Here is a 24,054-nt window from a genome sequence, read left to right as displayed (position 1 = left end):
AGGTTAAATAACACTGTGCTAAAAGGAACTAAAACAAGAACAAGTACCAATTTCAAAACAATCTCACAAGTGAGATAACAGTACCATAGCTTGCACAAAGAAACAGATAAATATCAGAGCAAATGCAGTATATGTAGCATTAATTGGATTGTACTTGAACTGAAGAGTTGAGATTGAAATTAATACAGCTTTTAACTTAAGATAATGTATTAGCTTAAAAGCCTATGATGAACAAAATGGAGAAGTTGAAATATTTCTTTAAAATACCAGCGAATGCTTCTTTCTTGAGCTCAAGTCAAAGGTAGTCTGATAAAGCATCTCCACAAAATTTTTCAAACATGGCACATTCACTTCATTTTTAACAGCCTATTAAAAGAAATACACACATAAACTGATTTAAAATTTTATAAAGAAGGTATTTAAAACATGCATTAGAACATTCCTGGATTTAAGAACATTCAAAAGTTAAATCTCACGTTGGCTAAGTATTTGATAACACTGTCTGAACCATAAACAGAAGTGCAATGAAACATCACCACAGCTACGTAAGTTAAAAAAACAACCAACTATAAAACATTATTTTAAAAACATGGTTCGTGTCCCATATTTAAAGAATAGAATGTAAAACATTTGCCACCATCTAACAAATAAAACTACACTGAAACCCTTTAAAAGTAAAATGCATTTCAAAAATAACAGCCATTACTTTTTTACTGTTCCCCGTTTTCAGCGCTCCCCTTTTCTTTTATATCCCCCCAGTTGTGGAAAACTGAAAACTTGAAAGAAATGACACACAGATCACTGGGCAATCAAAACTCAAGAGGTCTTTGTACAGTTTGCAGAATTAATGAAGGAGATGAACACAACCCTACACTTTTATTAGCAAATCCATTCTTGGATTCAAAACAGCCTTCCCCCTGCTCCCCTTATCTCTTACCCTTCTCTCTGGATGCCTCTTATAATCAATTTAAATGTAATTTTGATGTACTACTCTATTCTTTGGTTTTTCTGTACATGTTGAATTCTGGCCTTTTTGTTTGGTTGGTTTGGGTTTTTTTGTTTTGTTTTGTTTTGCTTTTCTGGAAGAAATTATCTATAAAAGTAAGGTTGGTAACTGCATGTTCTTTACAACACTGCAGAAGCAGTCATATTTACTTTCATTGGAGAAAAATGAAAGTAAACTTTCATTCTGGAGAATGAAAATGAAATGAAAATGAAAGTAAACTTTTCATTCTGGAGAACCAGAAAGGTGAACATGATTTCATCAATTCTCCATTTTTCCCAATATAAGCTTTCATATATATATATTATTTCTGTAATAAAAAACTAAAAAAGAGTTATTAAAAGATATATCATGTCCAAATTGCTAAGCACAGCCTCAACACATTCATGATGCGGAAACATAAAAAAACCCAAAATACTGCATACTGCAAGATGTAAAAAGTCAAAAAGAAAGAATTGAGAAAGAAGTTTTGCATTTTAAATGACTTTTGTCACGTCCCCAAATTATTTCTCTTTTATTATTCTTAAGATCTAAGTTGTTTGGTATTTCCCCTAGCGTCACATGATAAACTGGAGCCAGTTGTTGCCAACACCACATTACTGCTCTTGGATATAACCTTGAGCTCGTAGATCAACTTTAACTTCCCCTCTGTAAAACATTCACTCATCCATTACACCTGGAGGATCCAAATCTGGTCGTATTTTTTAAAAAATGCCTGAATGACTCAGCAGGAGAACAACAGTAGTGAAGTCATAATGCTGAAATCCAACAGCTTACTCACTAGTGATTTTTCTGAGTGATTTTCTGTACCCAAGATAACAGCAAATCCAGATTCAGTTCTTCCACCTACTTGAAAAGATTCAAATTTGCATCTCATGTAGAGTATGACTAACCCTCTCAACTCTATTTCCACCTGGAATGGGATTCTCAGCTTCTGTTTCTGAAGTGCCATTTATATGGAATGATTAAAGATTCAATGAGTCAGAAAGAAAGAAAGATCAAGACTCCCTCACCAACTGCTGAAAGCACTGACTCAGCCACTGTTTGTAGGAAGAGATCCATGGCTCATCACAGACATACGTACCACACAGCTGATGTGAGTGCCTCTGTGACTACCATAAACTAGTTCTAATTCCAATGCTGCCTCTGTCCAATCAGTGAATGTGTGGCTCTTACTATTTAAATTACAATTTTGTAAACTAAAATTCACATTTACCTAAATGCTAAGAACTTTCTCTATTCACCCCTCACTTGACCTGTCAAGCAACTATGCAATTCAAAATGACAAATGCATCTACTTCTCATCAAGTTAGGTCATTCTTCTCTAGAAAAGAGAAGAAATACGTCCGGGTAAGACTAGAACTTTAGTCAATAAAGAGTTACTATCAATACCACACCTCTGTGGTTATGTCTTAAAATGAAATATTGTCTCCATTTAATTTTTTTAAGTCCCAAAGTTAAGAAATCTAGAGAAGATGAACACATCCTTGCAGGTCAAGATAAGACAGATATACTTGAAAGAGAAAGTAGAGGTCAAAGATATTCTTCTATGCTAGATTTTTAATTCTTCCATAGGAGCTCACGCTCTCCCTACCTCACTGTAAAAAATGTTATATATATCAGTTTATTCTAGAAAGAACTTAGAGATTTCAGCTAATAAAGAAATTCAGTGGGATCTCTAAATAAACAAATATTAAATACATGAAATTTCAGTCTCTTAGAACAAGTATAACACCACAGATATGGTGGTGTTAAACACAACACAGTGATATAAGAGTCAAGAAAATAAGAGTGTTAAAAAGCCCTGGAAATACATGGGGAAACCAGCTAATCTGCAAATTGTACCAACATGCTTCCCTTCAAAAGTTTATGCAGGTGTTCCTAAGTAACTTACTTTGTAGCATTTTAAAATGCATAAAAACACAACATAATGAAGATTATTGGAAGCAATTCTATAATGAGACCTCAACTGTAAAAGAGGAAAATGGAATGAGGAAAAAAAAATACTTACAGCAGCCACAGGGATAAGAATTTCCACAAACAAACCAGCAAGTGCATGCTTTATGTCTTTGTCTTTTACTTCCAGGAAGTACTGCGCACATTCCTTTGTGATGAAGAATTAAAACAAGTTTTTGAAAAAAGAAGAAAGACTTAGAAATGTCATTATAGCATAAATACTACTCACAGTAACACATCAATTACTAGCTCAAATTTTGAAAACAGTTGGACTTACTTTCTGTGATAAAAACAACTTTACAAAAGATTGGAAACTTTAAATACCTTTTGGCCAGGAACTAAGAAAAAGTTGAAAGGGGAATGTTTTTTTTCTATTCAGAATAAAAAAAGATGCACATTTTCCTTCTATTTGCCAAAAATAAATGCTTATCTTACATTGAAATCATTATAAACTAATATTTGACATTTTTATGTACTCAATTGAATTTCCAAGGTGACTTGGACTCAAAGATACAAAAACAATTTTACAGAGGAACAAATATCCATACACTTGTATGCACACTTCACTGTACAAAACTTGAAAGAAACTGGACTATCCACTCGTGTGGTAGATTTCCCAGGACCAGTGACAAGGTCAATGGCTGTTCAACAGTTAAACAATTTTTCAATTCACAGTCAATAGAAGCAAAGAAAGATTCGAATTCTCTCTGAAAATGAAGTGTTTTTCAAACAGAACTGCATCTTGGTATCTCAGCTATTTAAGAAAAGATATCTCAAGAAACTTCTTTTCAACCTACTTTCATAAAGAAATAAAAATAGTAGATTGCTGCCCATTTCCATGTAGTCTCAAACAATTTCATTTATTACAGGTTAGCCACATCACTGCGACAACTCAGAACGGGTTCTCATTATGGTAGGTACTCATAAACCATAGAGAAACAAATGATTCATGCGTCTGAGAACCCTGAAACTAACAGAAAAGGATGAAGGATGACACAACTGAGTTAACTGATCACAGTAAGCACTGTTGCACTTTCATGATCTAAGCAATCAAAATAATGCTTAATTCAGTTTGCCATGATGTTCGATTACCTGCATGAACTGAAATGATGCTTCAAAATCCTCCACGGGATACATCTTTACTCGAAAAAACTTCATTCCCATAATCAAACTGATGATGCTTTGTACTACATGAGGACTCTGTTCTTTTTGCCGCAGTTCTTTTAATTCAGTGACAAACTTCTTCCTAACAGCTTGAAACCTGAGCAAGGGATATAGATTGCATTTATTCACATTTTCTTTTACTTTTACATTAAGTACTTAACTCGGAACTGATGTCTTTATTCTGTAACTGATATCAGCACCTACAGTAAACTAAAAACAAACAAGATGAACCCTGATACTTAAAAGCCAGGCATTTCAAGAGCCATTGCCGCACTGCAATGCACTTGTGAACAGAACAGAACTATTGACAGAAAGCCAGCCTCTTTTCTCTGCATCTTCAAGTTGATTCACTGTTGTACTAAAGTAAAGGTTATTCCTCGATCTGTTCAACCTATTGCGCTGGAACATGAGGAACACACACCAGTCTACCTTATTTGTTTCTGAGGCCACTAACAAATGCTGCTATATTAAATATTCTTCAACTCAGAATTCAGAGATTGAACTTACTTTGATTGAGCAAGAACCCCTGTCACTTCTGCATATAAGTCTGCAATAATGTGCACGTTCCCAGTGTTGGTTCCTGAATACCTAAAAGAAAGAAAAAATCCAGGGAAGAAGTTAAAATACACCTTCAGTACACTTTTGTTCTTCTAAACTACAAGTGTGTTCACGATTACAAACACAAAGATGACACCCCACATCCTGAAATATAACCATAAAAACAAGGAAATGCATAAATAAAAAGCATAGGTGAAATTTTGGACCACAAATTGGACCACAGGAAGTTTCATCCAAACATGAGCAAGAACTTCTTTACGTTGAAAGTGACAGAGCACTGGAACAGGCTGCTCGGAGAAGTTGTGGAATCTCTTTCTCTGGAGATATTTAAAACCTACCTGGACACTTCCCTGTGCAACCTGCTATAAGGAATCTGCTTTAGCAGCAGGTTGGAGTAGATGATACTCAGAGGTCTCTTCCAAACCCTATGATTCTGTGACTCTGTGTAAAACAGCGTTGTTTCACTGAGCAGACACACTCCGCACAGGAAGTTTACTATCATTATCTAACCTCAATCCTCTTTCCTGGCTCTGGTTGGCTATGTAAACCGTTCTATGCAAAATTAGCTCTATTATTATTACATCTAACAAAGCTGTGCTCTTTCAAGATATGTGTTCAGTTCTAAATTATCAATCATTGCTCATTTACAATATTACCACCAATGTGTTACATGTGAAGCAATCAAATGAGAACAATTACCACAGTGAAGCACAGGCTCAAAATATATACAAAATGTTTTATAGTATGCAGATGAAACTTACCCTTCCTTATGTTTAAAGTGCTTAAAAGCCAAGTTTAGAACTTCATGTACTAAAGGATCTGGCACTGGATGAACAGGTATCTGAAACAAAAGTGTTATGTATAGGTAAGTAACTATGCATATATGTGTGTGGATGTATGTATGAAGTACATTAATAGGACTGTGAGGTGCCCTGCAGAAATATTTCCTACTCTCTACGAAGTGCAATTCCTCTCCTGGCATATGAGGCCTATTTCATTCTGCAAGATATGAACATTTACACAACCTACAATCTTAAAATTAAAGCAGTACTGGTGACCATATAAGACTTGCTGCAAATGCAAATGGACAAAGCAATAAATCTTCCTAGCATTAAGTATCAATTAGGTGAAAAATCATGTATTGCTTTAAAGGTCCTTTTTAAAAACAAAACAATCAGTGGTTCTCTAACACCACTACCTTCCTCAGTTTCAAAAGGAAACAGCTGACTGAAAAACACAAACGTATTTTTAAAATACATAAAAGATTACTCTCTTGGCTACAAAAAAAAAAAAAAAAAAAAGCACTTATTGCTTGAGAATTTCATACTCTTCTATGCAAATAGAGCTATTTATTCAAGAATTTCTGGTTACTGGAACAGACTGTTTACATGGATATATAATACAATGAGTAATACGCAGTCATTTAAGTGAGATTTTTGTTCCTACACAGGTCATGCCTGCAACCCTCCCTCCAGTTGCTCTGTTCTTATTACAGAAAAGGCTGGATCATAACCCTTGCGTGCTATATATCCAGTTTCTAAGAATTAAACAATGACAGGGCTTCCAGGAAGACAGGAAGGATTAAATGCAAATGTAAAAATGTTTATTGAGAGAAAGTTATCCTTTCCACACTTTGACTGCCTAAATGCAAAATACATTACAGGTAGAACATACTTCCTTCAGATAACCTGTAAGACTACACTAAACGAAGGGTTCTCTGGGACATAGGTTGGTTCACTGGCCCACTGAAGCTCTTTCCCAGAGGAGAATATCCTCACCAGGGCCATTAAGAAAGAACATTTGGGCATGGTGGGCAAAAAGCAGGCAGTACCTCTAACTGTGACTTGTGAATGCATTTTAATGCAGAGAGAATCCTGACCCTTAGCCTGCAGAGGTAATCTGGGATAAGAACTTCTGCAGAATTTAAAAATCAAACTAAATAATACAAAATAATGAGCATCTAGATCACTAGCCACACAGATGGCTGTTTGCTGGGTTTCTACAGATGACTGGGAAAGGGATTTAGACAAATAATTTCTCTAACAGAAGAAATATGGCCAAAACATTGAGATAATTCAACATTTAGAAGTTCAAGATCAGATATAGAGAATTCCCACTGAAAAGAAAGTAACCATCAAAACTACATCAGAATTTCTGTTCAGAACTTTCTTCCCTGTTTCAAAAGACCGAAGAATAAGCACTGAATGAGTTGACTCCAGAAAAAAACACTTATCTGGCTTACATGTGTAAAAGGTGCACCAAGAACTACTACAAGAGTCACCATGGAAGATGCAGCTCAGGCTCTTTTCAGACCAAAAATCTGGCCCCTCTCCTGGAATCTCGACCCATTAGCAACACACATGCTACTCTACAGAAAAATTGAAACCAGGGCAGAATGCAGCAAATGCTCACACAATCTATTCCATTTCCCTTTTACTTCCAGCACTGACAGCAAATTGAAGCAGGTAGGGAACATGGACAATTTATTTATTTACTTTCTGTAAAACACTAACACATAATAGTTCAGTCATTTTAATACTGTTGCTTAACTGTGTTGCTGTGTTTGCAGCATAGGAATATCCCTTTAGATGACTGGTTGGTTTCTCAGCAAAGGATTGACAGCTCTGACATGCCATACACAACCACATAAGCACAATTTTCCTACAAATTATCTGCAAACTAAGCCGTACTCCCTTTTTTACTTAATACAGAAAGCCAATTAATTTTCATATACCTACACATAAAAGACACAAAATATATGAGCAAACTTCCTGCTACAACTACTTAATTCTGCTTTCAAATATTATTACATTATTTTTCTCCTGTCAAATATATAAGAAAAAAGGCTGTTACTTGAAGCCAAACTCTGCAGTCTTATACATATAGCAATGCAAATTTCATATTAACAAAACTTGTGCACGTGCTACATTAGCAAAAGGCAAAACAAATACATATCCTTTCCAATTTAAAGAAATGTGACATTTTGATCTTACTATTCAACAACTTCACACTGTATTTCAGAAGTGTCTAAGCACACAGAAGGTGCTCAATGTGAATGTTATTTTTACAACTTTACTTTTTATACCGCATTAGCAGTTTTGGCTTAGCAGATCCAAGAAATGAACTGGGATAAGGCAGGGCATTACTACAACTTTACATCTGCTGATCACACATATGCTCCTATTTTCTATATAAAATTTTAGAGGAGGTAACTAAAAGTGAGATGAAAAAATAATAATTAAGATAAATATGTCAAAGACATAATAAACTTACCTGTTTTAGAACCTCTATTAAAACTAAACAAAAAATGAAATCTACAGCTAAGTCCCTCCTTTCAAGTAGATAGTCTCTTTCACGTTGTTGGTCATCCCTAGAATAAAATAAAAAAACCATCAAGAACGTACATATCATACACAACTAATCACAAATACTAGAGAGGAGTGTACATATCGTCCATGCAATCATAGTCAAACACATATATAAATGCTTAGGAAGACTATAGTTTGGTGCAGCACAAAGATCCCAAACCCTCTTGAAAGGACCTGCCAACAAGCCAAACAATCCCCAAAGGGAACAAACTAGCTTGAAGTAATCAGGGTCCAAATTTCTTTGTATCATCCACAAAACGATTAAAGTCACTTCGTGGATATTATCCACATAATTAAATGCAACATCTCAAAACACCTTCTGCTTCAGATTTAGCCAGTGACAGATCAAAATACAAAATGTTAGTCAAAAAATAAACACACAAACAAAAAAAACACCAAACACAAAGCAGATTTACATTTTCTTACAAGACACAAAAATAAAGCAGACTTTTGCAAGGAAAACTCTTACCCCTTTGATTTTGTGCTAGATCGAGGTCTGTATTCATAGGATTCATCTTCTGTTCCATTTTGACGCCTGTACCAGTCAAACAAGGTGCGTAACAAGGAGGGGAGACAGTGCTCTGCTACTGAGCTCATAGAGCTTATCAACTGAAACAAATGAGAAAGATTGTTTACCACAACAAAGCAATCAGATTTAAGCATATACCTGTTCTATTTAAATAGATCTATAATCATTCTTTCAGGCTGGTGTTTAACATTGTTTTATGAAGGATACAGTAAAATTTCACAAAGTAGCAACTTCACATATGATTTTCATCTTGGAGAATAATAGTAAATAGGACACAAAGTTAAGTAATATGACAAATATAAGTAGGCAAATTATTCTGAAGCTCATGGGGATCATAAAACTCTAAATTTACACAGAAAGCCCATGTGAAACCACTGAGAAAACAACAGATATTTTAGGAAGTCCCTGAATACTACCATATGCATTTCTGAAGAATCATAGAATGACCTGGGTTGAAAAGGACCACAATGATCATCGAGTTTCAACCCCCCTGCTGTGTGCAGGGTCGCCAACCACCAGACCAGGCTGCCCAGAGCCACATTCAGTCTTGTCTTGCCTACCGTTAAGTTATGACAGATAAAAGATAAACTTTCTAAAATGAACAAGTACATAATTGCGAAAAACATGCTTTTTTGGTTGTAATGGAAACAATAATGATAATAAAAATGAACTTATTTTAGATATTCTAACTCCAGGTTTAACACACTTGTCTGTCTAGATCTCAAGCTATATTTATTTTCAGCCTAACTCCCCTTTCAGGAAAGCAAACATAGTGAAAGAGTGTCAGTAAAAGGCATTAGAGAAGGAAGACCTTAAAATGATATGAAACTTGAATTATCTGCACTTCTTTTAACTTAAACTAACAGAACTTTTCTGTGCCCAAGCTTGGAGGGAAGAAGAATGACTGCAGAATGATGGCACCAAGCAGCTACCAGCCCCAGTCAGGAGGCAGTGGGGAGCCAGTCAGTCCCTAGAGCTGTGGCTGGGAAAGGAAAGTTACCACACATTGTTCCCAAATGCCACACACTGATTACCTCTTGCATCCCTCAAACGAGAGATTTTGATGGAAGCCATCCTCTTGCTATAACTTACGTATTTCTCACTATTCAATACTGCAGAAACCTAAGATAATGTCAGTATCAGAATTTCTTTGCCCTCAATTAAGGCATCCTGCTTTTTCAGTTCTGGGAAAGGGATGGGGAGAAGTTAACCATAAGGAAACCTCAGAACAATCTTTCAACTATCAGAAAACATAACTAGCCATCCACGACATGGCAATTAAGCAGAATTTCTGACTCTCTGAAAAAAAAATTCTCACAGAGGACTGACCTGAAAATTTTTGTTAGAAAAATAATAATTAGCGTTCTGACAACAAACAGAATGAAAGAACAAAAAAAGAATTCACATATATATATAAAACCAAATTTTTATTATTATTAAGTATTGAATTTTTTAGAAACATTAGATTATTTCTATAGCATATAACTTCAGTAGTTGTATGCCTTATTTTTTCTAGTTTTCTGCACTCGGCTTACTTGCAAAACCTATGTGTGGCTTAATATGCAAATACTTGCAATTAATGAAAATATCCGGAGAAAGATTTCTAGGTGGAAAATTGTAGAAAAAATAAGTAATACTGCTGATTTACAGATTTCCATAGATGATCCCTATGATTCTGATTATTTTGCTCTTTGTTAGCTTGAAAATAAAATACTGTAGCTACCAAAAAAGTTAAACTACATCCTCCCTAAACCATTTTCCCTGCTTGTGAGTTAACTTTCACTTTGAAGATAAAAGCCTCAGAACACTTTAGATTAGAAATTATTAGAAGCCTACATAAGATTTATTGGGGGAAGGGGTCCTGGAAAATAAACTCATACATCAAATGTCATATGCCAGTATTTGTTTCCCTTTTGGAAGGAAGAAGGTGCATGGATGGCTCTTAAATGAATAGCAGTCAGATCCACAAACTTGTGTGCTACATCAGAGGAATAATGGAAGCTTAAAAAAGTTCCAGTAACAGAAGATACAAACAGAATATTACAATTCGTACAGTAAGAGGCTACTCAAAAACAGTTAAGAATAGGAACATGTAATTAATGGGGCACTATCTCAAGGCTGCTGTTCCAAAGCAAGGAAGTGGTTACAGGACAAAAAGATGCCTGTGTTACAAAAGAAGTATAGAAAATAAACATGAATAAATTCAGCAGTTCTTCCAGGTGTAGTTCGGTTAACCAAGTGAAACGTAATAGCTTTGCAGTGAGATTATACACTCAGGAAAGAATGAAGTTACACCCTGAATCTGCCTTCTGCTATAGAATCAAAAAGCACCAAGTAACTGAAATTAACATCATTTGCTTGTAAAAATCCAAACCCCCAAATATCGAAACACAAAGCAATTTAGATGTAGGCTACACAAAGCTCACAGAAGGAATACACAGTCTTTTTGTCCAAACATGTTCAGCATGTTACCTTCATCACTTTTCACTGTCATTTTCAGACAACTAACCTTCTAGTTCCTTATCGTCATGGAAAATCATGGAAAATAAAGGTTTGGGGTTTTTTTTTGCTTCTCCTCTAAGCTCGTTTCTAACAGCTCTGGTCTGATAACTAACCTTGAGGGTCTAAGTCTTCTAAAGCCAACTCAGGCACTCCAACAGAGATGTTCTAACCCACCCCAACACTGTGTAGCAGAAATGCAGGCCACCTTAATCCTAGATGAACCGCCCTTCAATGGCATGCCTCCTACCTGATCAAACTGAAGATCTTCACCTCTTTGAAGAGATCTAGACAAGAGCTTTTCCTGGAAGAAAAGTAAGAAGAAATATGAACCTTGTAATGCAATTCACCATAGATAAGATTCCTTCTTTTTCAGTTATATCACAGAACAAAGAAATAACATTTTATGTGAATACTTGCATTATTTTTTAGCTAAAGCTATTTTTGAAGACGTGAAGTGTGCTCACAAAAGAAACTGAACAGAGATCCAAAATTAAATCAGCTGCACAGTAGTAATAATACTAATTGTTAATAATACTGACAAATAGAATGCCTCAAACACCTCTCCCCAGCAGCAGACCCCATAGAAGTGTGCTCAATGGAGGCAGTTGGCAAGGTGGGCTGGGCTGGGGAGAAAAGCCATTCCCTTCTGAGCTCACAGTCAAGGCTAAAGTGATCTATTGTTCAGCCCACTGCCAGTCTGCTCCTTCCCTGAACGGCAAATGGGAAGAGCTAGAAACAAGTCCAGGAAAAGGAGTATGTCAATAATAGCTTCCTTCATATGGTACAGAAAATGCAATATTAATGGGATTTAATTACAATATTTCATTGCTACCAGTACCATAAAACATACCGCTCTGTTAAAAGCAAAATTCAATTATATTCACGACAAAATAATTCAACGTGAATTAAAGCATTGTGGGAAATGAAACAAAACACTCATGAACTACAATAGGTACAGCTACAAGAAATACAATTTTTTACAAGTCTTTTGCTAGGATACCTGGAAAGTTTTGGTTTTTTTTTTAAGGACTAAGTCCCAGCTATAGGTCCTGAGGGCCAGTGATGTACAGAATGGCTTGCTAAACCATAAACCCAAGTGCCAGAATAGCAGCCTTAAGTGTATACCAAAAAGTAGTAAGACATGTAAGGACACAATAAGCATTCCCAGCTAATTACAGACACACTGGAGTACTTTTCACTTCATTGCACATAAACCAGAAATCCCTCTGTCTTTGACAAGGAGAGCAGAAGTACTGGATATAAGCAGTTAGAGGAAGCCTGCGGCAGGCGAGCCCAGGGATTACGCAGCCCAGCAGCAGCCGCCAGGTGGGACACCACAGCAGTGCGCAGCTCTCAGCACCTCACCGGAGCTCAGCAGCAGTGCACCACTCACAAACAGCAACTGCTCAGAAGCTTGGCATGGGGCAACACCCTTCCGCCAGCTGCTGATGGAAATTCACAAAGCCAGCACTGCTTGGCCTTTAACTCCTGCAAGACCAAAGCAGACAGACTGCATGGGAAACAGATCTGGACTGGGGTTGGGTGTGCCAAGTTCAGCATTCAAGCCAGCTGTTTATTTTACCTCATCTTAATTGTGATCTTGAAAATTAGAGGCAGTTTCTGCCATTTTCTGCTCCAACTGCAGCTGTATCCTTTTCAACTACAAATACTGTCTCTTGCCATTATTACAGCTCTCTAAAAACTTGAATTCAGCGCTGCCCGGGTAAAAGGTATTCACCCATTCTGAAAACATAACGTGGAATAGAACACTGAGAACATCTACTGAGAATTCAGATCAATTTCACTTTCTCTGACTCAGAAAAGCCCTGTTTATACGGACTACTTGACTGCCTAATTGAACACTGTCCTTTATATACATCTCAAGTTCGTTTTAAATAGAACATTTTTAAAAGGTGGTTTCAGGAAAATGCATTTAATAATCCAAAGTAGTGCTATTTGTTCATTAACTGATGTTGAAGCAAGAAGGAACATGTTTCACATATTGACAAATAAACACTTTTTTGAATGTAACAATTGTTTATAATTTGATGTGTTACGCCCGTTCAAAATACCTTTATGAGAGTTCACATTTTGCAGCAGGTACTTAAAGTTTCAAGGAGTGATTGGTACATCAGAATCTCCTTTTAGTTACAATCCACCTCCCTTCTCCATTTTTTGTTTCGTTTTGTTTCTTGCTGCAAGGAAATTATCTGCTGTAGTGGTGAATTCATGCACCCACACTGTGCTTTCAGATAAACTGCATAAGTAATTGCAATCGCATTGATCGCATGAGAAATGTTCCACCCTGTATAAACACTGCATATTGCTGAATGAGCCAAAGGAAAAGTAACTGGAAAATTATTTCCTGAGAAGAAGTGGACTTTCCTATCAAGCAGAGAGGTGACCTTCCTATAAAACTACTGGTAGAGCTGAGGCTCCTTCAGCCTCCCTGTGACACAGCGCCTGGCGTGCCATGTTTTCACCACAGTCCTGCAAGACTGTTAAAAAGGTGAACAAACACTGAGGTTATTATATCCATTGCATGCATCTGAAACCAGAAATAGCTAAACAAAAGATCACACACACACACAAAGTGAAATCATCCAGAAATCTTTAGACAAAGAAGCCCATGTCAACAGATAGCACACCATTTTAAGGTACTTCTAAAAATTTAGGTTTTTTCCACCTCCATCACCATAGCTGCATACCAAACAAACGTGACATGGCCAAATAGCCCTCTCTAACCCAGCCACAGGTTTATCAAGGCCTTTGATTTACTCGCATGGTTTTAAAGTTTATTTTCTTTCAAAGTGTTTTTCTGACACTGCTCTGTCATTGACGCTGCTGTCTCACGCGAAAGACAAAAATCTATTCAACAGCATGAAGAAAAGGTCTGGGAACTTTCACTGAATTCATAATTTAAGATTTATCTTTCGAGCTTCCTGAGGTTCAGGGAGAGATGGAAGCAATAGGTCTGCATTTATCTTTTACGAGAGAAATGAAAAAAAATCAGTATTGAATTATCCAAAGAGCAGTTTGCATCTGCTGAAAGCAGAAATGTCAACATACGGCAGGCAGCAACGACCAGGATGTAGCCGTGTGTGTGCTGTGCAAACAGTCGTGTTGGCAGAAACAGGTTCCACCCATTGGCCTCACTCCAGTGCTCCCCACTGTCAACCCCAGAAGCCTGCACACCTTGGCATGGCAGTGGAGCTGCTCAGGTACAAAGCTAAGTTTGCATGCTTCCTTCTCTCATCCTTCCCTTGCAAGTGCCCACAAGTATCCACACAGATCTGTCTCACACCTGGGGAAAGTTGTTTTCATGCTTCTCAGTTATCTTTTCTCAGCTGCAGAACTCCCAAAACTAACAAAACATGAATCTCATTTGAGTCCTTTCTCTTTTAAAATGAAATACTGACAGAAAAGACATAAATCAACGAAAAGCAACACTACACAGAGTACCCTAAGAAAATTCACAACAGGAGAAGCCATTTGGTTGCTTTTGGGAATCACAACTCAGCTCCTGAATGAGCAGCACACTGCCTTCCCCACCCCAGCTGCCCCACTGAGACTGTTTTCCATCCACTGCTGCTCCCCTGCTGGCATGGGCAACTTCAAGTCTTAAGTGCTTCTAACTTCATTGGCTCCAAACACCATCCAGCAGCCTGGCTCCATCTAACCCATTAAAGATTTATGTCACAAATATATACGTTCTCCACATAAACTTCATTACTTGCAGCCAGGTCATCTGACAAAGCCAAAACAAAGTAAAATAGCAAGGGGCTTTCTTCTCTTCCTGCAGAATCTTCTCTCTCCAATCTCAGCCAACAACTTTCCATTGCCCCTTCAGACTTTCATCATCTTTTTAAAATGTCAAACACTACAACAGAACAGTCAGTATTTATCTCAAACCCTACATACAAACATCAGCTCACTTTAGTACTTCCTTTCTTTCAGACAACTTTGGCATTCCCTTCAATCCCTTCATGCTGCATGGGCTCAGGTTGTTTTACGTTTCCACAGCTTCTAGCACCTCCTTTAAATTGCTGTTTGCCTGTATAGTTCATCTTTCTCGTCAATATAAAATCAGGAATGCTGGTTATGTACCAAAGTTTACACCTGACTGCATTACAATGCATTTTGTTCAAATAAATTTTAAAATTTAGCAAATGAGCCCAGACAGAACTGTTAAAAAGACCTTCACAAATCACTGTTGTACCAATAATTATTTCGTACCTTATCCTAAAGAATTTTATATGTACTGCAGGTACTACATGTAGCATGTACTCATAGAATCTCATGAATAGATCTTGATTAATTCTTGCAATTACCTTAGAAGTTCGTGATGCAAAAGATCTGAGGGGTCACTTCTTTGCAAAGTGCCTTATTTCACAGGTTTACTTATTTCTAATTTCTAACCTGGTGAAACTTCTGATTTTGTATGGTTAAACCTTTGTTTAAATAACAGTTAACAGTGTGGCAGGGAGGCACAGCCCAAGATTGTTGGCAGAGCACTTAATCCACTCCACGGACATGTTTTGCAGCACAAGCGTACACCAGAGCTACTACACTTACCATGCTATTCAGTATTTAAGTTCAGAGATTTAACTCCAAACCAATTACATCTGCAGGAAAAGAGCTCTTTGGTCCATGTGAATTATAGATGCAAAAGTCCTGGCCAAATGCTACGTTGAACAAACAAGTTGTAAAAAGATACTCAGACGGCATTCACTGGTTACCTTCCTGTTTGCTGCCAGCATCACCACTCCGCACCTCTCCTCTCTGTGCCTTCTGAAATCACCCTTGAGTATTTTTATGTGTGCTTTCCTGCAAATACTGCTGTAACTTCTTACCAAACCCTCCTGAACTCTTAAATCATTGTAATGTCGATAAGGAAACAGTAAAGTTATGTTTAAATTGTGTACTTGTCTGGTACACACACAAGTATACTTACGCACAATGTATACTTAAATAGGTGTGTATAATGAAATGTTTTCTTCTCCTCGTCCTTTCATCTACTCATGATTTCACCTGAAGATAATTCAGTCAGTGGTACCATAAAATATGTTTAGTTCCTCTTTTTCTACCTTTTGTTTTCAGCCTCTTATAACATATTCATAAAGTTTCAAAACTAGGGTCCAAGCACTCACACGTGCCTTCTACTTTAATAGGACTACTCATTATAATGAAAAATGCTTCTGTAAGCAACTGTTGCACATAGAGGCCTTTCAATTTAGTTGATTTTTCAGTTAACGTTTCAGAATATTTTTATCTTTAAGCTTTTGACTAAAAGGTCTTCAGATTTCAACACCCAAATTCATTGCATGCCCAAACTACTGTGCACCCTTGTCCTGTTTTGCCCAAGAAATACTGGTACAGAGACTGTAGCTCACTGCATATATGCAGGAAAGAGGGCAGGGGAGCATGGGATGGATACTCTTAATATTATAACTATTCAAAGCTATTTGTAGGAAATTGACATCTAGAACCAAGGTTTATTTGTCAGTGTGCCCATAATACAGCATGATCTTGATCCCATGCCTTTGGCACAGCATGGTCACGATCACTGCCCACTGGTGTGTTGTGAGAGAGGACAGTCTATAACAGCAGTTAATGAAAACATCCAAGACATGGTCATGCAGTGGAAATATGTTAAATACTTTGCAATAGTGATACTGAGTTATAGTTCATGCAAAGTAAATATCACAATTGAGCATAGTTTCCAATTAAAAAAGTATATATCCATTTATTTCAAGAGCATGCCATCTAGATTGGTCCTGGTGAACACTGAGCTGGACATGAGCCAGCAGTGTGTGCTTGCAGCCCGGAAGGCCAACTGTATCTTGGGATGCAGCAAAAGAGGAGTGGCAGCAGGGAGAGGGGGGTCCTCTACACTGCTCCTGTGAGGCTCCACCTGAAGTACTGCACCCAGGTCTGGGGCTCCCAATACAACAAAGACATGCTATTGGAAATGGCCCAGAAGAGACCATGAAGATGACCAGAGGGCTGAAGCACCTCTCCTACAGAGACTGGACCTAGGCTTCTTTAGCTCAGAGAAGAGATGGCTGCAGGGAGACCTCACTGAGGCCTTCCAGTACTTTAAGGGTGCTTATCGGCAGGAGAAGAAATGACTTTTTACATGATATAATAATAACAGGACAATGGGGAATGGCTGTAAACTGAAAGGAGGGAGATTTAGATTACATGCTAGGAGAAAATCCTTTACCCAGAGCAGTGAGGCACTGGTACAGCTGCCCTGAGAAGCTGGGAATGCTCCATCCCTGGAGGCGCTCAAGGCCAGGATGGATGGGGCCCTGGGCAGCCTGAGCTGGTGGGGGGCAGCCCTGCCCACAGCATGAGGGTAGAACTGGATGGGTTTTAAGGTCCCTCCCAACCCAAAGCATTTTATGATTCTGTGATTACAAACAGAATTTTGCATTTTACCTCATCTGCAATATATACTGGATACTGTGTTCCTCACATGTTAGTGTCAGTGCTAACTTATTTGGCAAACACATCAAATGCACCTTTCTTTGAAATTCTATTTTCAAAAAAATATTATTTCAAAGGAACATCAACAGGAAACATGCTTTGTAGCAGTAATGTAGGAACAGTTTTTGTAGTCACTATTTCCTTTTGTAATTCTACAGAACTTATAAATACTAAGAGGCCTTACTTCCAGTAACCACTTCCAACAGTTTTGAAGGAAGTCAATAAAACATTATCTAGGTAGCAATCCTGTTTGCAGAGGCCTGTTCATTACTGAAGTAATCCCTGCAAAAAGTGGACAGTACCTGTGGATGTTTTCTTCAGTTACCACAGATACGATATATCAGTTTGTTTTAGAAAAAAAAGAAAAAAGAAAAACAGAATCATTTCAAGGAATATTACCAAAAAAAAAAAAAAAAAAAGCAAAAAGGACTCACCAAAGGTTCAGCCATTACAACTTCAATTTTCTTTTCAGCCTGAACAGCAAATTCAGCGAAGAGGCTTTTGATGACATACTCGCCAGGTTTTACATCTGGATCAATAGTAATGTTAGACATGATGATGCCTCTCTTTTCCCAAGTGGAAGCAACACTTGGAGAAACTCTGCGTTTATTTACTCTGCTGGGTGGCGTGGAGGCTATTGGAAAGAAGAAGAAGAAATGAAAAAGAGTGAGATATAAAGCAGAACTTCTAAATAACAACATTTCTTAGAATCATGGAATCACAAGGTTGGAAAGGACCTACAAGATCCAACCGTCCTTCCATTACCATTGCTACCACAAGCCACTAAACCCTATCTCGTAGCGCCTCATCCAGACACCTCTTGAACACTGCCAGGGACGGTGACTCCACCACCTCCCTGGGCAGCCCATTCCAGTGCCTGAACACTCTCTGAGAGGAAAATTTTTTTCCTTTTTTTCTTGATCCTTTCCCACTCGCCACATAAATGTATCTACACAGTATATTCTGTATCCCAGATGGAAATGTCCAGAAGTCTTTTTCAACTGTTACTTTGCATTTGATAGGAAATTCCACTCTAAGGTTAGATAAGGGAGTACAGCATTAACTCTTTATTACTGATAAAATGCAAAATTGCCTCAAGGTGTGTGAACAGCCTCATTCTGAACATAACTGGTTGATGACCGTGATAAAATATACAGACTTGCATATACAGTGTCTTCAGTTCACGTATGGCTCAATTCAGTTCAATTTGTAGGACCACCTCCCTGTCTTATGAGACGCATCTTCTTGAGGTGACGTTCATAAACCATCCAAGTTCAAGGTTCGACTGGGTCTACAAGAAATGCCTCTTTGCAACTTCTGTCTGCAGTTTGATTTTTCCAGAAATAATGCAAGTTGAGTGTCACACTCACTATTTTTCTCCACTCTTGCTGTGGTTTAACCCAGCCAGTGGCTAAGCAGCACAAAGTAGTTTGCTCACACCCAGCCCCACCAAAGTGGGACAGCAGAAAGAAATGGAAAAAGGTAAGACTTACGGGTTGAGACAAAAACAGAAAGGGAAGAGAAACCATAATAGTAATAATAATAACAACAGCAATAATAGAATATACAGAACAAATTATGCACAACACAATTGCTCACCAGCTCCCTGCTGTCCGATGCTCAGCCAGGCACTGAGCAGCAGCAGCAGCCTCCTCCCCCCAGCCAGTTTTTTCTCAGCATGACGCCAGTTGGTACAGGACGTGCCTTTGGCCAGTCTGGGTCAGCTGTCCCACTGCTGTCCCCTCCCAGCCCTTTGTGCCCCCCCCAGCTCCTTGCTGGCAGAGCAGCACAAGAAGCTGAAACAACCTTAGCTCTGTGTAAGCACTGCTCAGCAACAACTAAAACATCGGTGTGCTACCAACATTATTCTCATCCTAAATCCTAAACACAGCATCGTACTAGGAAAATAATTAACTCTATTTCAGCTGAAACATCCCTCTAACAGAAGATCTTGAAGACCTGTCCCTACCAGCCATATTAAAGAACTGATCAACATATTAGTCTCTCTCTCTCTCTCTCAAACAGAGCTTTCACTCATCTACTGAAATTGTCATAGGCTAAGATTGCATATTTACCCACTTTAAATTTCACTTTTCCTCTCTAAGCACTTGGAAGCATTTCTTTGCTATTACTACAGCTACTGTCTGACATGACTCGCAGTATCAAAAATCAGGTATTACAACTCACTGTTCAAAGTGCTTAATTCATCCATGACAATTAGGGGAAACAATAATAATTCTCATATTGCATACACAAAATCAAAATACTCATTGGCTTATTAAGTTTTTTTAAATACTAGAAATTGATACTAAGACTTCTTGTGATACTGAGAATTCCCTGTGTGACCTACCGAAGGAAAGGAACCTGCTTAAGCAAAGGGGCTGGACGAGATGAGCTCCAGAGGTCCCCCTCAACTCCTATAGTTCTGTGTTTCCTATTCATACTAGCATTTTCTTTTCCTATGATGGTTGTACAGGGCGTCTGTTTTACCTTATTACTTATTGTATTTTGCCCAGGTAAGGCTCTGTAGGCTTTCCGTGATTAAAAAGGTGTTGAGATGCACTTTACCAATTTTTCTTAATTTTCAAAATTTTCATTAGTTTTCAATTTGTGCGATTCCTATGTGCTAAATATTATCCACAACTTTCACCCAACACTTCTTCATTCTTCATCTCACCTGTGAAAATACCCGTTATCATGGAAACCAACTCTTAAAGAGTCCTTTGCTTAAAGCCTTCCCAAGTTTGCCTCTAAACCTCTCAAAATTTCTTCTGTAACTTCAGAAAGTTACATTTGACATAATGCAGATTTCCTCAACTTCCACAGAAAGTATCCATGTATTGAATGCATTACTAAAGCTGACAATTCAGCATGAAGTGAAATGCACGAATGGTCCCAATTACCTCAGTCTCTAATGAAATAGGAAAGTTCCTTTGCTTAAGCTTGTTAGTATGTATGATCTGTGTTTTTCCTCTAAGTATTTTTCTAGCACAGATTTGCTGCTCAAACCATCATTGTTAAGCATAGATAAGCAGCACAGTTTGAGCAATATGTATGTTTTCCCATATATAAACCACCATATGCCCTCTTACAGATGGGAAGGAAATGCCAAAATCACACAGCCGAGTTGCCAGTAATCGGGGGGCAGAGCAGGTGATGTGCCAATACCCCCAGCACACAAGCACACCTGCCACATGCCATAATGTGCTTCAGAACATCCTGTAAGGCTTTCATCTAACTTTTCAGCCTTGGTAACAGAAGACACTGAAGTATATGTGCCACACAATGCAGGCAACAAGAGCTAGAAAGTGCTGCCAGGCTCCAGATCCCCACGATAGAAAGTCACTACAGCAAAGTACACCAAGGTTTTTGGGAAGAGACCAAAGTGCCTGCAACAAAGAAAGACAATAATCCAAAAACCTAACTTGAAAGGAAAACTCTTTTCTTATGCCACTTACCCATTAGCACAGGGCTTAAACACCTCATAACAAAGCAAGCCCAGTTTGTTTCCCTGCAAGCACTCTGTGCTTCCTCCAACCGGCATGTTCATGCCATTCTTAGACCCCTGTGCTTCCCAAGGCAGCAAAGGAAATGAAACAAGTATGTTGTGGGTCAAGAGTGAAAGCACAAAGACATGAGGACAGAAAAAGAGAAATGGAGGAATGTATCCTTCCTAACCTCAGCTGGTCTCAAACAGAAACACCAAGTTTCTAAGCTTTACAAAACAGAAAGATGTTCCAACACACAGCGATTTTGAACAACTCTCCTTCCATATTCATCAAACGTAAAATAAAATTTTTTTTGTTTTTGTAAAGTGTCTAAATTGGAAAGATCTGAAGGCTTGTAAAGACAAGTAAACTAAAAGTTTCAGGTACTAATGTGCCTAAAAGCTAAAGTATCCAACAGACACTACATATTCCTAGGTAAGCAGTTCCTTCTATTCTAAATATGAGTGTTTATAAGAAAGCCAAGGCTTTGTTCTACCCAACAGTGACTTTATGGACCTCATTGTTTTAAATCACATATGGAAACTAAAAGAAATGGGAGAACTGCAAACCATCCCTTGAGCATTGCTAGCTGCATCTGGTCAGAAAGAAGTTACTGAAGCAGCTGCTTCGGCTCCTTCTAGCCTTGCCTACTGGAGCATGCCACGATGCCCAAACAACCAGGCAGAGGGCTTGGCAGCCATCGCCATCACTGCTGTCCAGCCCACGTTCCTTGACAAGAGCTGGAACTTTGTGCCTCTGCATGAAAACTGAGTGAGAGTAACATACTTCTTAACCCACAAATCTCTAACTTTGTTCTGTGTAGGCAAGTCTTAAAAGTGTATTTACAAAATACACTTCTGTAACCAGCTGTTAAAAGACGACCTTAAAAAGCCCCTGCCACTAAAGAATCTGGAAAAAGCTGAGATCTGATCATCCTCACAGTACTTTATTTACTCTGCACCACACAAAAGTCAACTAATTCTCAAGAAGAGGCCACAGAATCTCCTCCGGGTACATCTGGCTCAAACCCTGATCAAGCAGGGACACTCAGAGCAGGGTGTCCAGGCCCATGCACATGCAGCATTTGGAGATCTCCAAGGAGAAGACCCCTCAGCTTTTGTGCAGCCTGTGCCAGTTTGTGCCCATTGCCTCTTTCCCTGGCACTAAGTACCGCTGAAAAGAGCCTGGCTCTACCCCTCTTTGCACTCTCCCTTTAGATATCTATGGACATCGATATTTCCCCATGCTGAGCAGGCTCAGCTTTCAGCTACTCCTCATAGGAGCCACTGCTGCAAGCCCTGCATCATCTTGGTAGCCCTCCACTGGACTCTTCCCAGCACGTTCAAGTCACTGATGTCTTATCTCACTGACTTCAACACATTAATTTTCAAAAATACAAAACAGCATCTCTTGCTCAGGATGAGGTCCCAAGACCATTTAGGTTGATCTAAAACCAGATGTAAGGCGAGCAAAGCCAGATACCTGCAGTACTGCTACTGAATCAGTGCTGGATTCACATGCACAAATCTTTCAATTGATAATGAATCCCCACTTCCCACCAAAAAAAAAAAAAAAAAAAAGTCAAATTGATGCAATTACAAACAGTGCCATGAGAAAGTTAGACATACAGTAGATTTGTTGAAGCACCGGCATACTCAAATAGCTGGATAAAAGACTAGGATTTACTTTAATCTGTGAACTTGCTGAGGACTCCTCATAACTCCTGCTCTGTATATGACAGTGGTTGTGGTTTTAACTGCTATGTAAAACCAGTAAGTTAGCTTAACATAAACAGGGAAAAAATACAAAGGAAGGAAAACAGGGAGGGAGTTGATTTGTGTTTAATAAAAGGATATATACACAGTAGTTCTTTAAAACTTTTAAGTCAAAATCTATTAGATTTCTTAACTAGGTCAAACGACACGATTATCTGGTATAATTACATTCAGCGGGATTCATGAACTTGCAATTGATAACATTCTGAAAAGGATCTGTGTGGATTTTAAACAGCATATTTAATAGAGAAATCTCATTACAGGGTAGGATCAAATATTTTCTTTCTCCTCTTCCCTGCCACCCAAGCATTATTTGTTGTTGCCTGAGAAAACTGAAGTTTCAAACATTGTTTTGAAGCTTAAAACTAAGGAACAGTCTGCAGCACTTCAGACAAAATCTGGAACCAAAAACCATACCACTCGCAACAGTCTGATAACAAGAAACTACTTTCATAAACTGCTTGAAACACTGGGTGCTATTCACTTGAAACAATATCCTGTTTGTTTGTTCCAATGTGAGCCAGTGCTACGTGGGAAATTTGGAAGCAAGTGCCCCTGAAGAGCTGTAGGAAATATCTGTTAAACAGTATTGTTTGGTTGCTAGGGACACGCCAAATTGTTTGGATAGTTTCAAGGAACAGTAAAACAATACAAAGGATAATTAGACAGACAACGCACTCCTAGGTCAAAAGGCAACACATGCTGATGGATGTTAAATTAGTAACAAAATTTCTTCGTGGTAAACACAAGCATCCAGACCTATGAAAGTTTACTTAATGCCGAAGTTGATATTAAAGAATGGTATTTTTATCATCCTGCTTCTCTTTGTATAGTCCAAACACATCAAGTGGCGGAGGATATAAATGGGGTCTCATATACACCAATGAGGTTATTCAGGACTCGCACATACCAAGCAGGTGCCCAAGGTAACTCATGCACATCAACCTGTGGCAGTGTAGGAGCACAACTGATTTCACAGCTAATATACAACGCTTTTTAGGTTTTGTACTCTTTTTTTGCACTGCTTTCCACTTAGTTAAGTGATGACCTTCCTTATTTGCTTTAAATAGCACAAGGTGACTCAATCATCTACCTGAAATTTGCTCTACTTGAGTTGCTCTTGCTTCTCAGAAAGCTGGAATGTTTGGTTGGAGTAAAGCAGAACTTCTACCAAGTATCTCTCCCCTTTCACGATGGCTGCAAGTATGTCTAAAGTTAC

General features: G+C 38.2%; 1 protein-coding gene across 19 annotated transcripts in view; it reads right to left on the bottom strand.

The window, feature by feature from the left end:
- Positions 1–24,054, bottom strand: part of FRYL (FRY like transcription coactivator) — a 158,403-nt gene that overhangs the window by 73,032 nt on the left and 61,317 nt on the right. For 17 of the 19 annotated variants that reach the window (XR_003074813.3, XM_046941215.1, XM_046941217.1 and 14 more), the window contains 9 exons: positions 18,007–18,206; positions 11,328–11,381; positions 8,519–8,658; positions 7,955–8,051; positions 5,443–5,522; positions 4,631–4,711; positions 4,052–4,220; positions 3,015–3,107; positions 268–366 (listed from right to left, as the gene is read on the bottom strand). Coding sequence is in view for 18 of the 19 variants with exons in the window: in XM_015285493.4 (XP_015140979.2) it covers positions 268–366; positions 3,015–3,107; positions 4,052–4,220; positions 4,631–4,711; positions 5,443–5,522; positions 7,955–8,051; positions 8,519–8,658; positions 11,328–11,381; positions 18,007–18,206 (1,013 nt within the window). In the remaining variant the exon portion in view is untranslated. Of the gene's footprint in view, positions 1–267; positions 367–3,014; positions 3,108–4,051; positions 4,221–4,630; positions 4,712–5,442; positions 5,523–7,954; positions 8,052–8,518; positions 8,659–11,327; positions 11,382–12,662; positions 18,207–19,171; positions 19,206–24,054 lie in introns of those variants that run through there. The other 2 variants (XM_040700255.2, XM_040700256.2) reach the window with 2 other exon arrangements.

Source organism: Gallus gallus, chromosome 4 (assembly GCF_016699485.2).
Source record: "Gallus gallus isolate bGalGal1 chromosome 4, bGalGal1.mat.broiler.GRCg7b, whole genome shotgun sequence".
Taxonomy (NCBI): Eukaryota; Metazoa; Chordata; class Aves; order Galliformes; family Phasianidae; genus Gallus; species Gallus gallus.
Note: the sequence above shows the minus strand (reverse complement) of the source record. Positions and strands in the feature narration are given on the sequence as shown.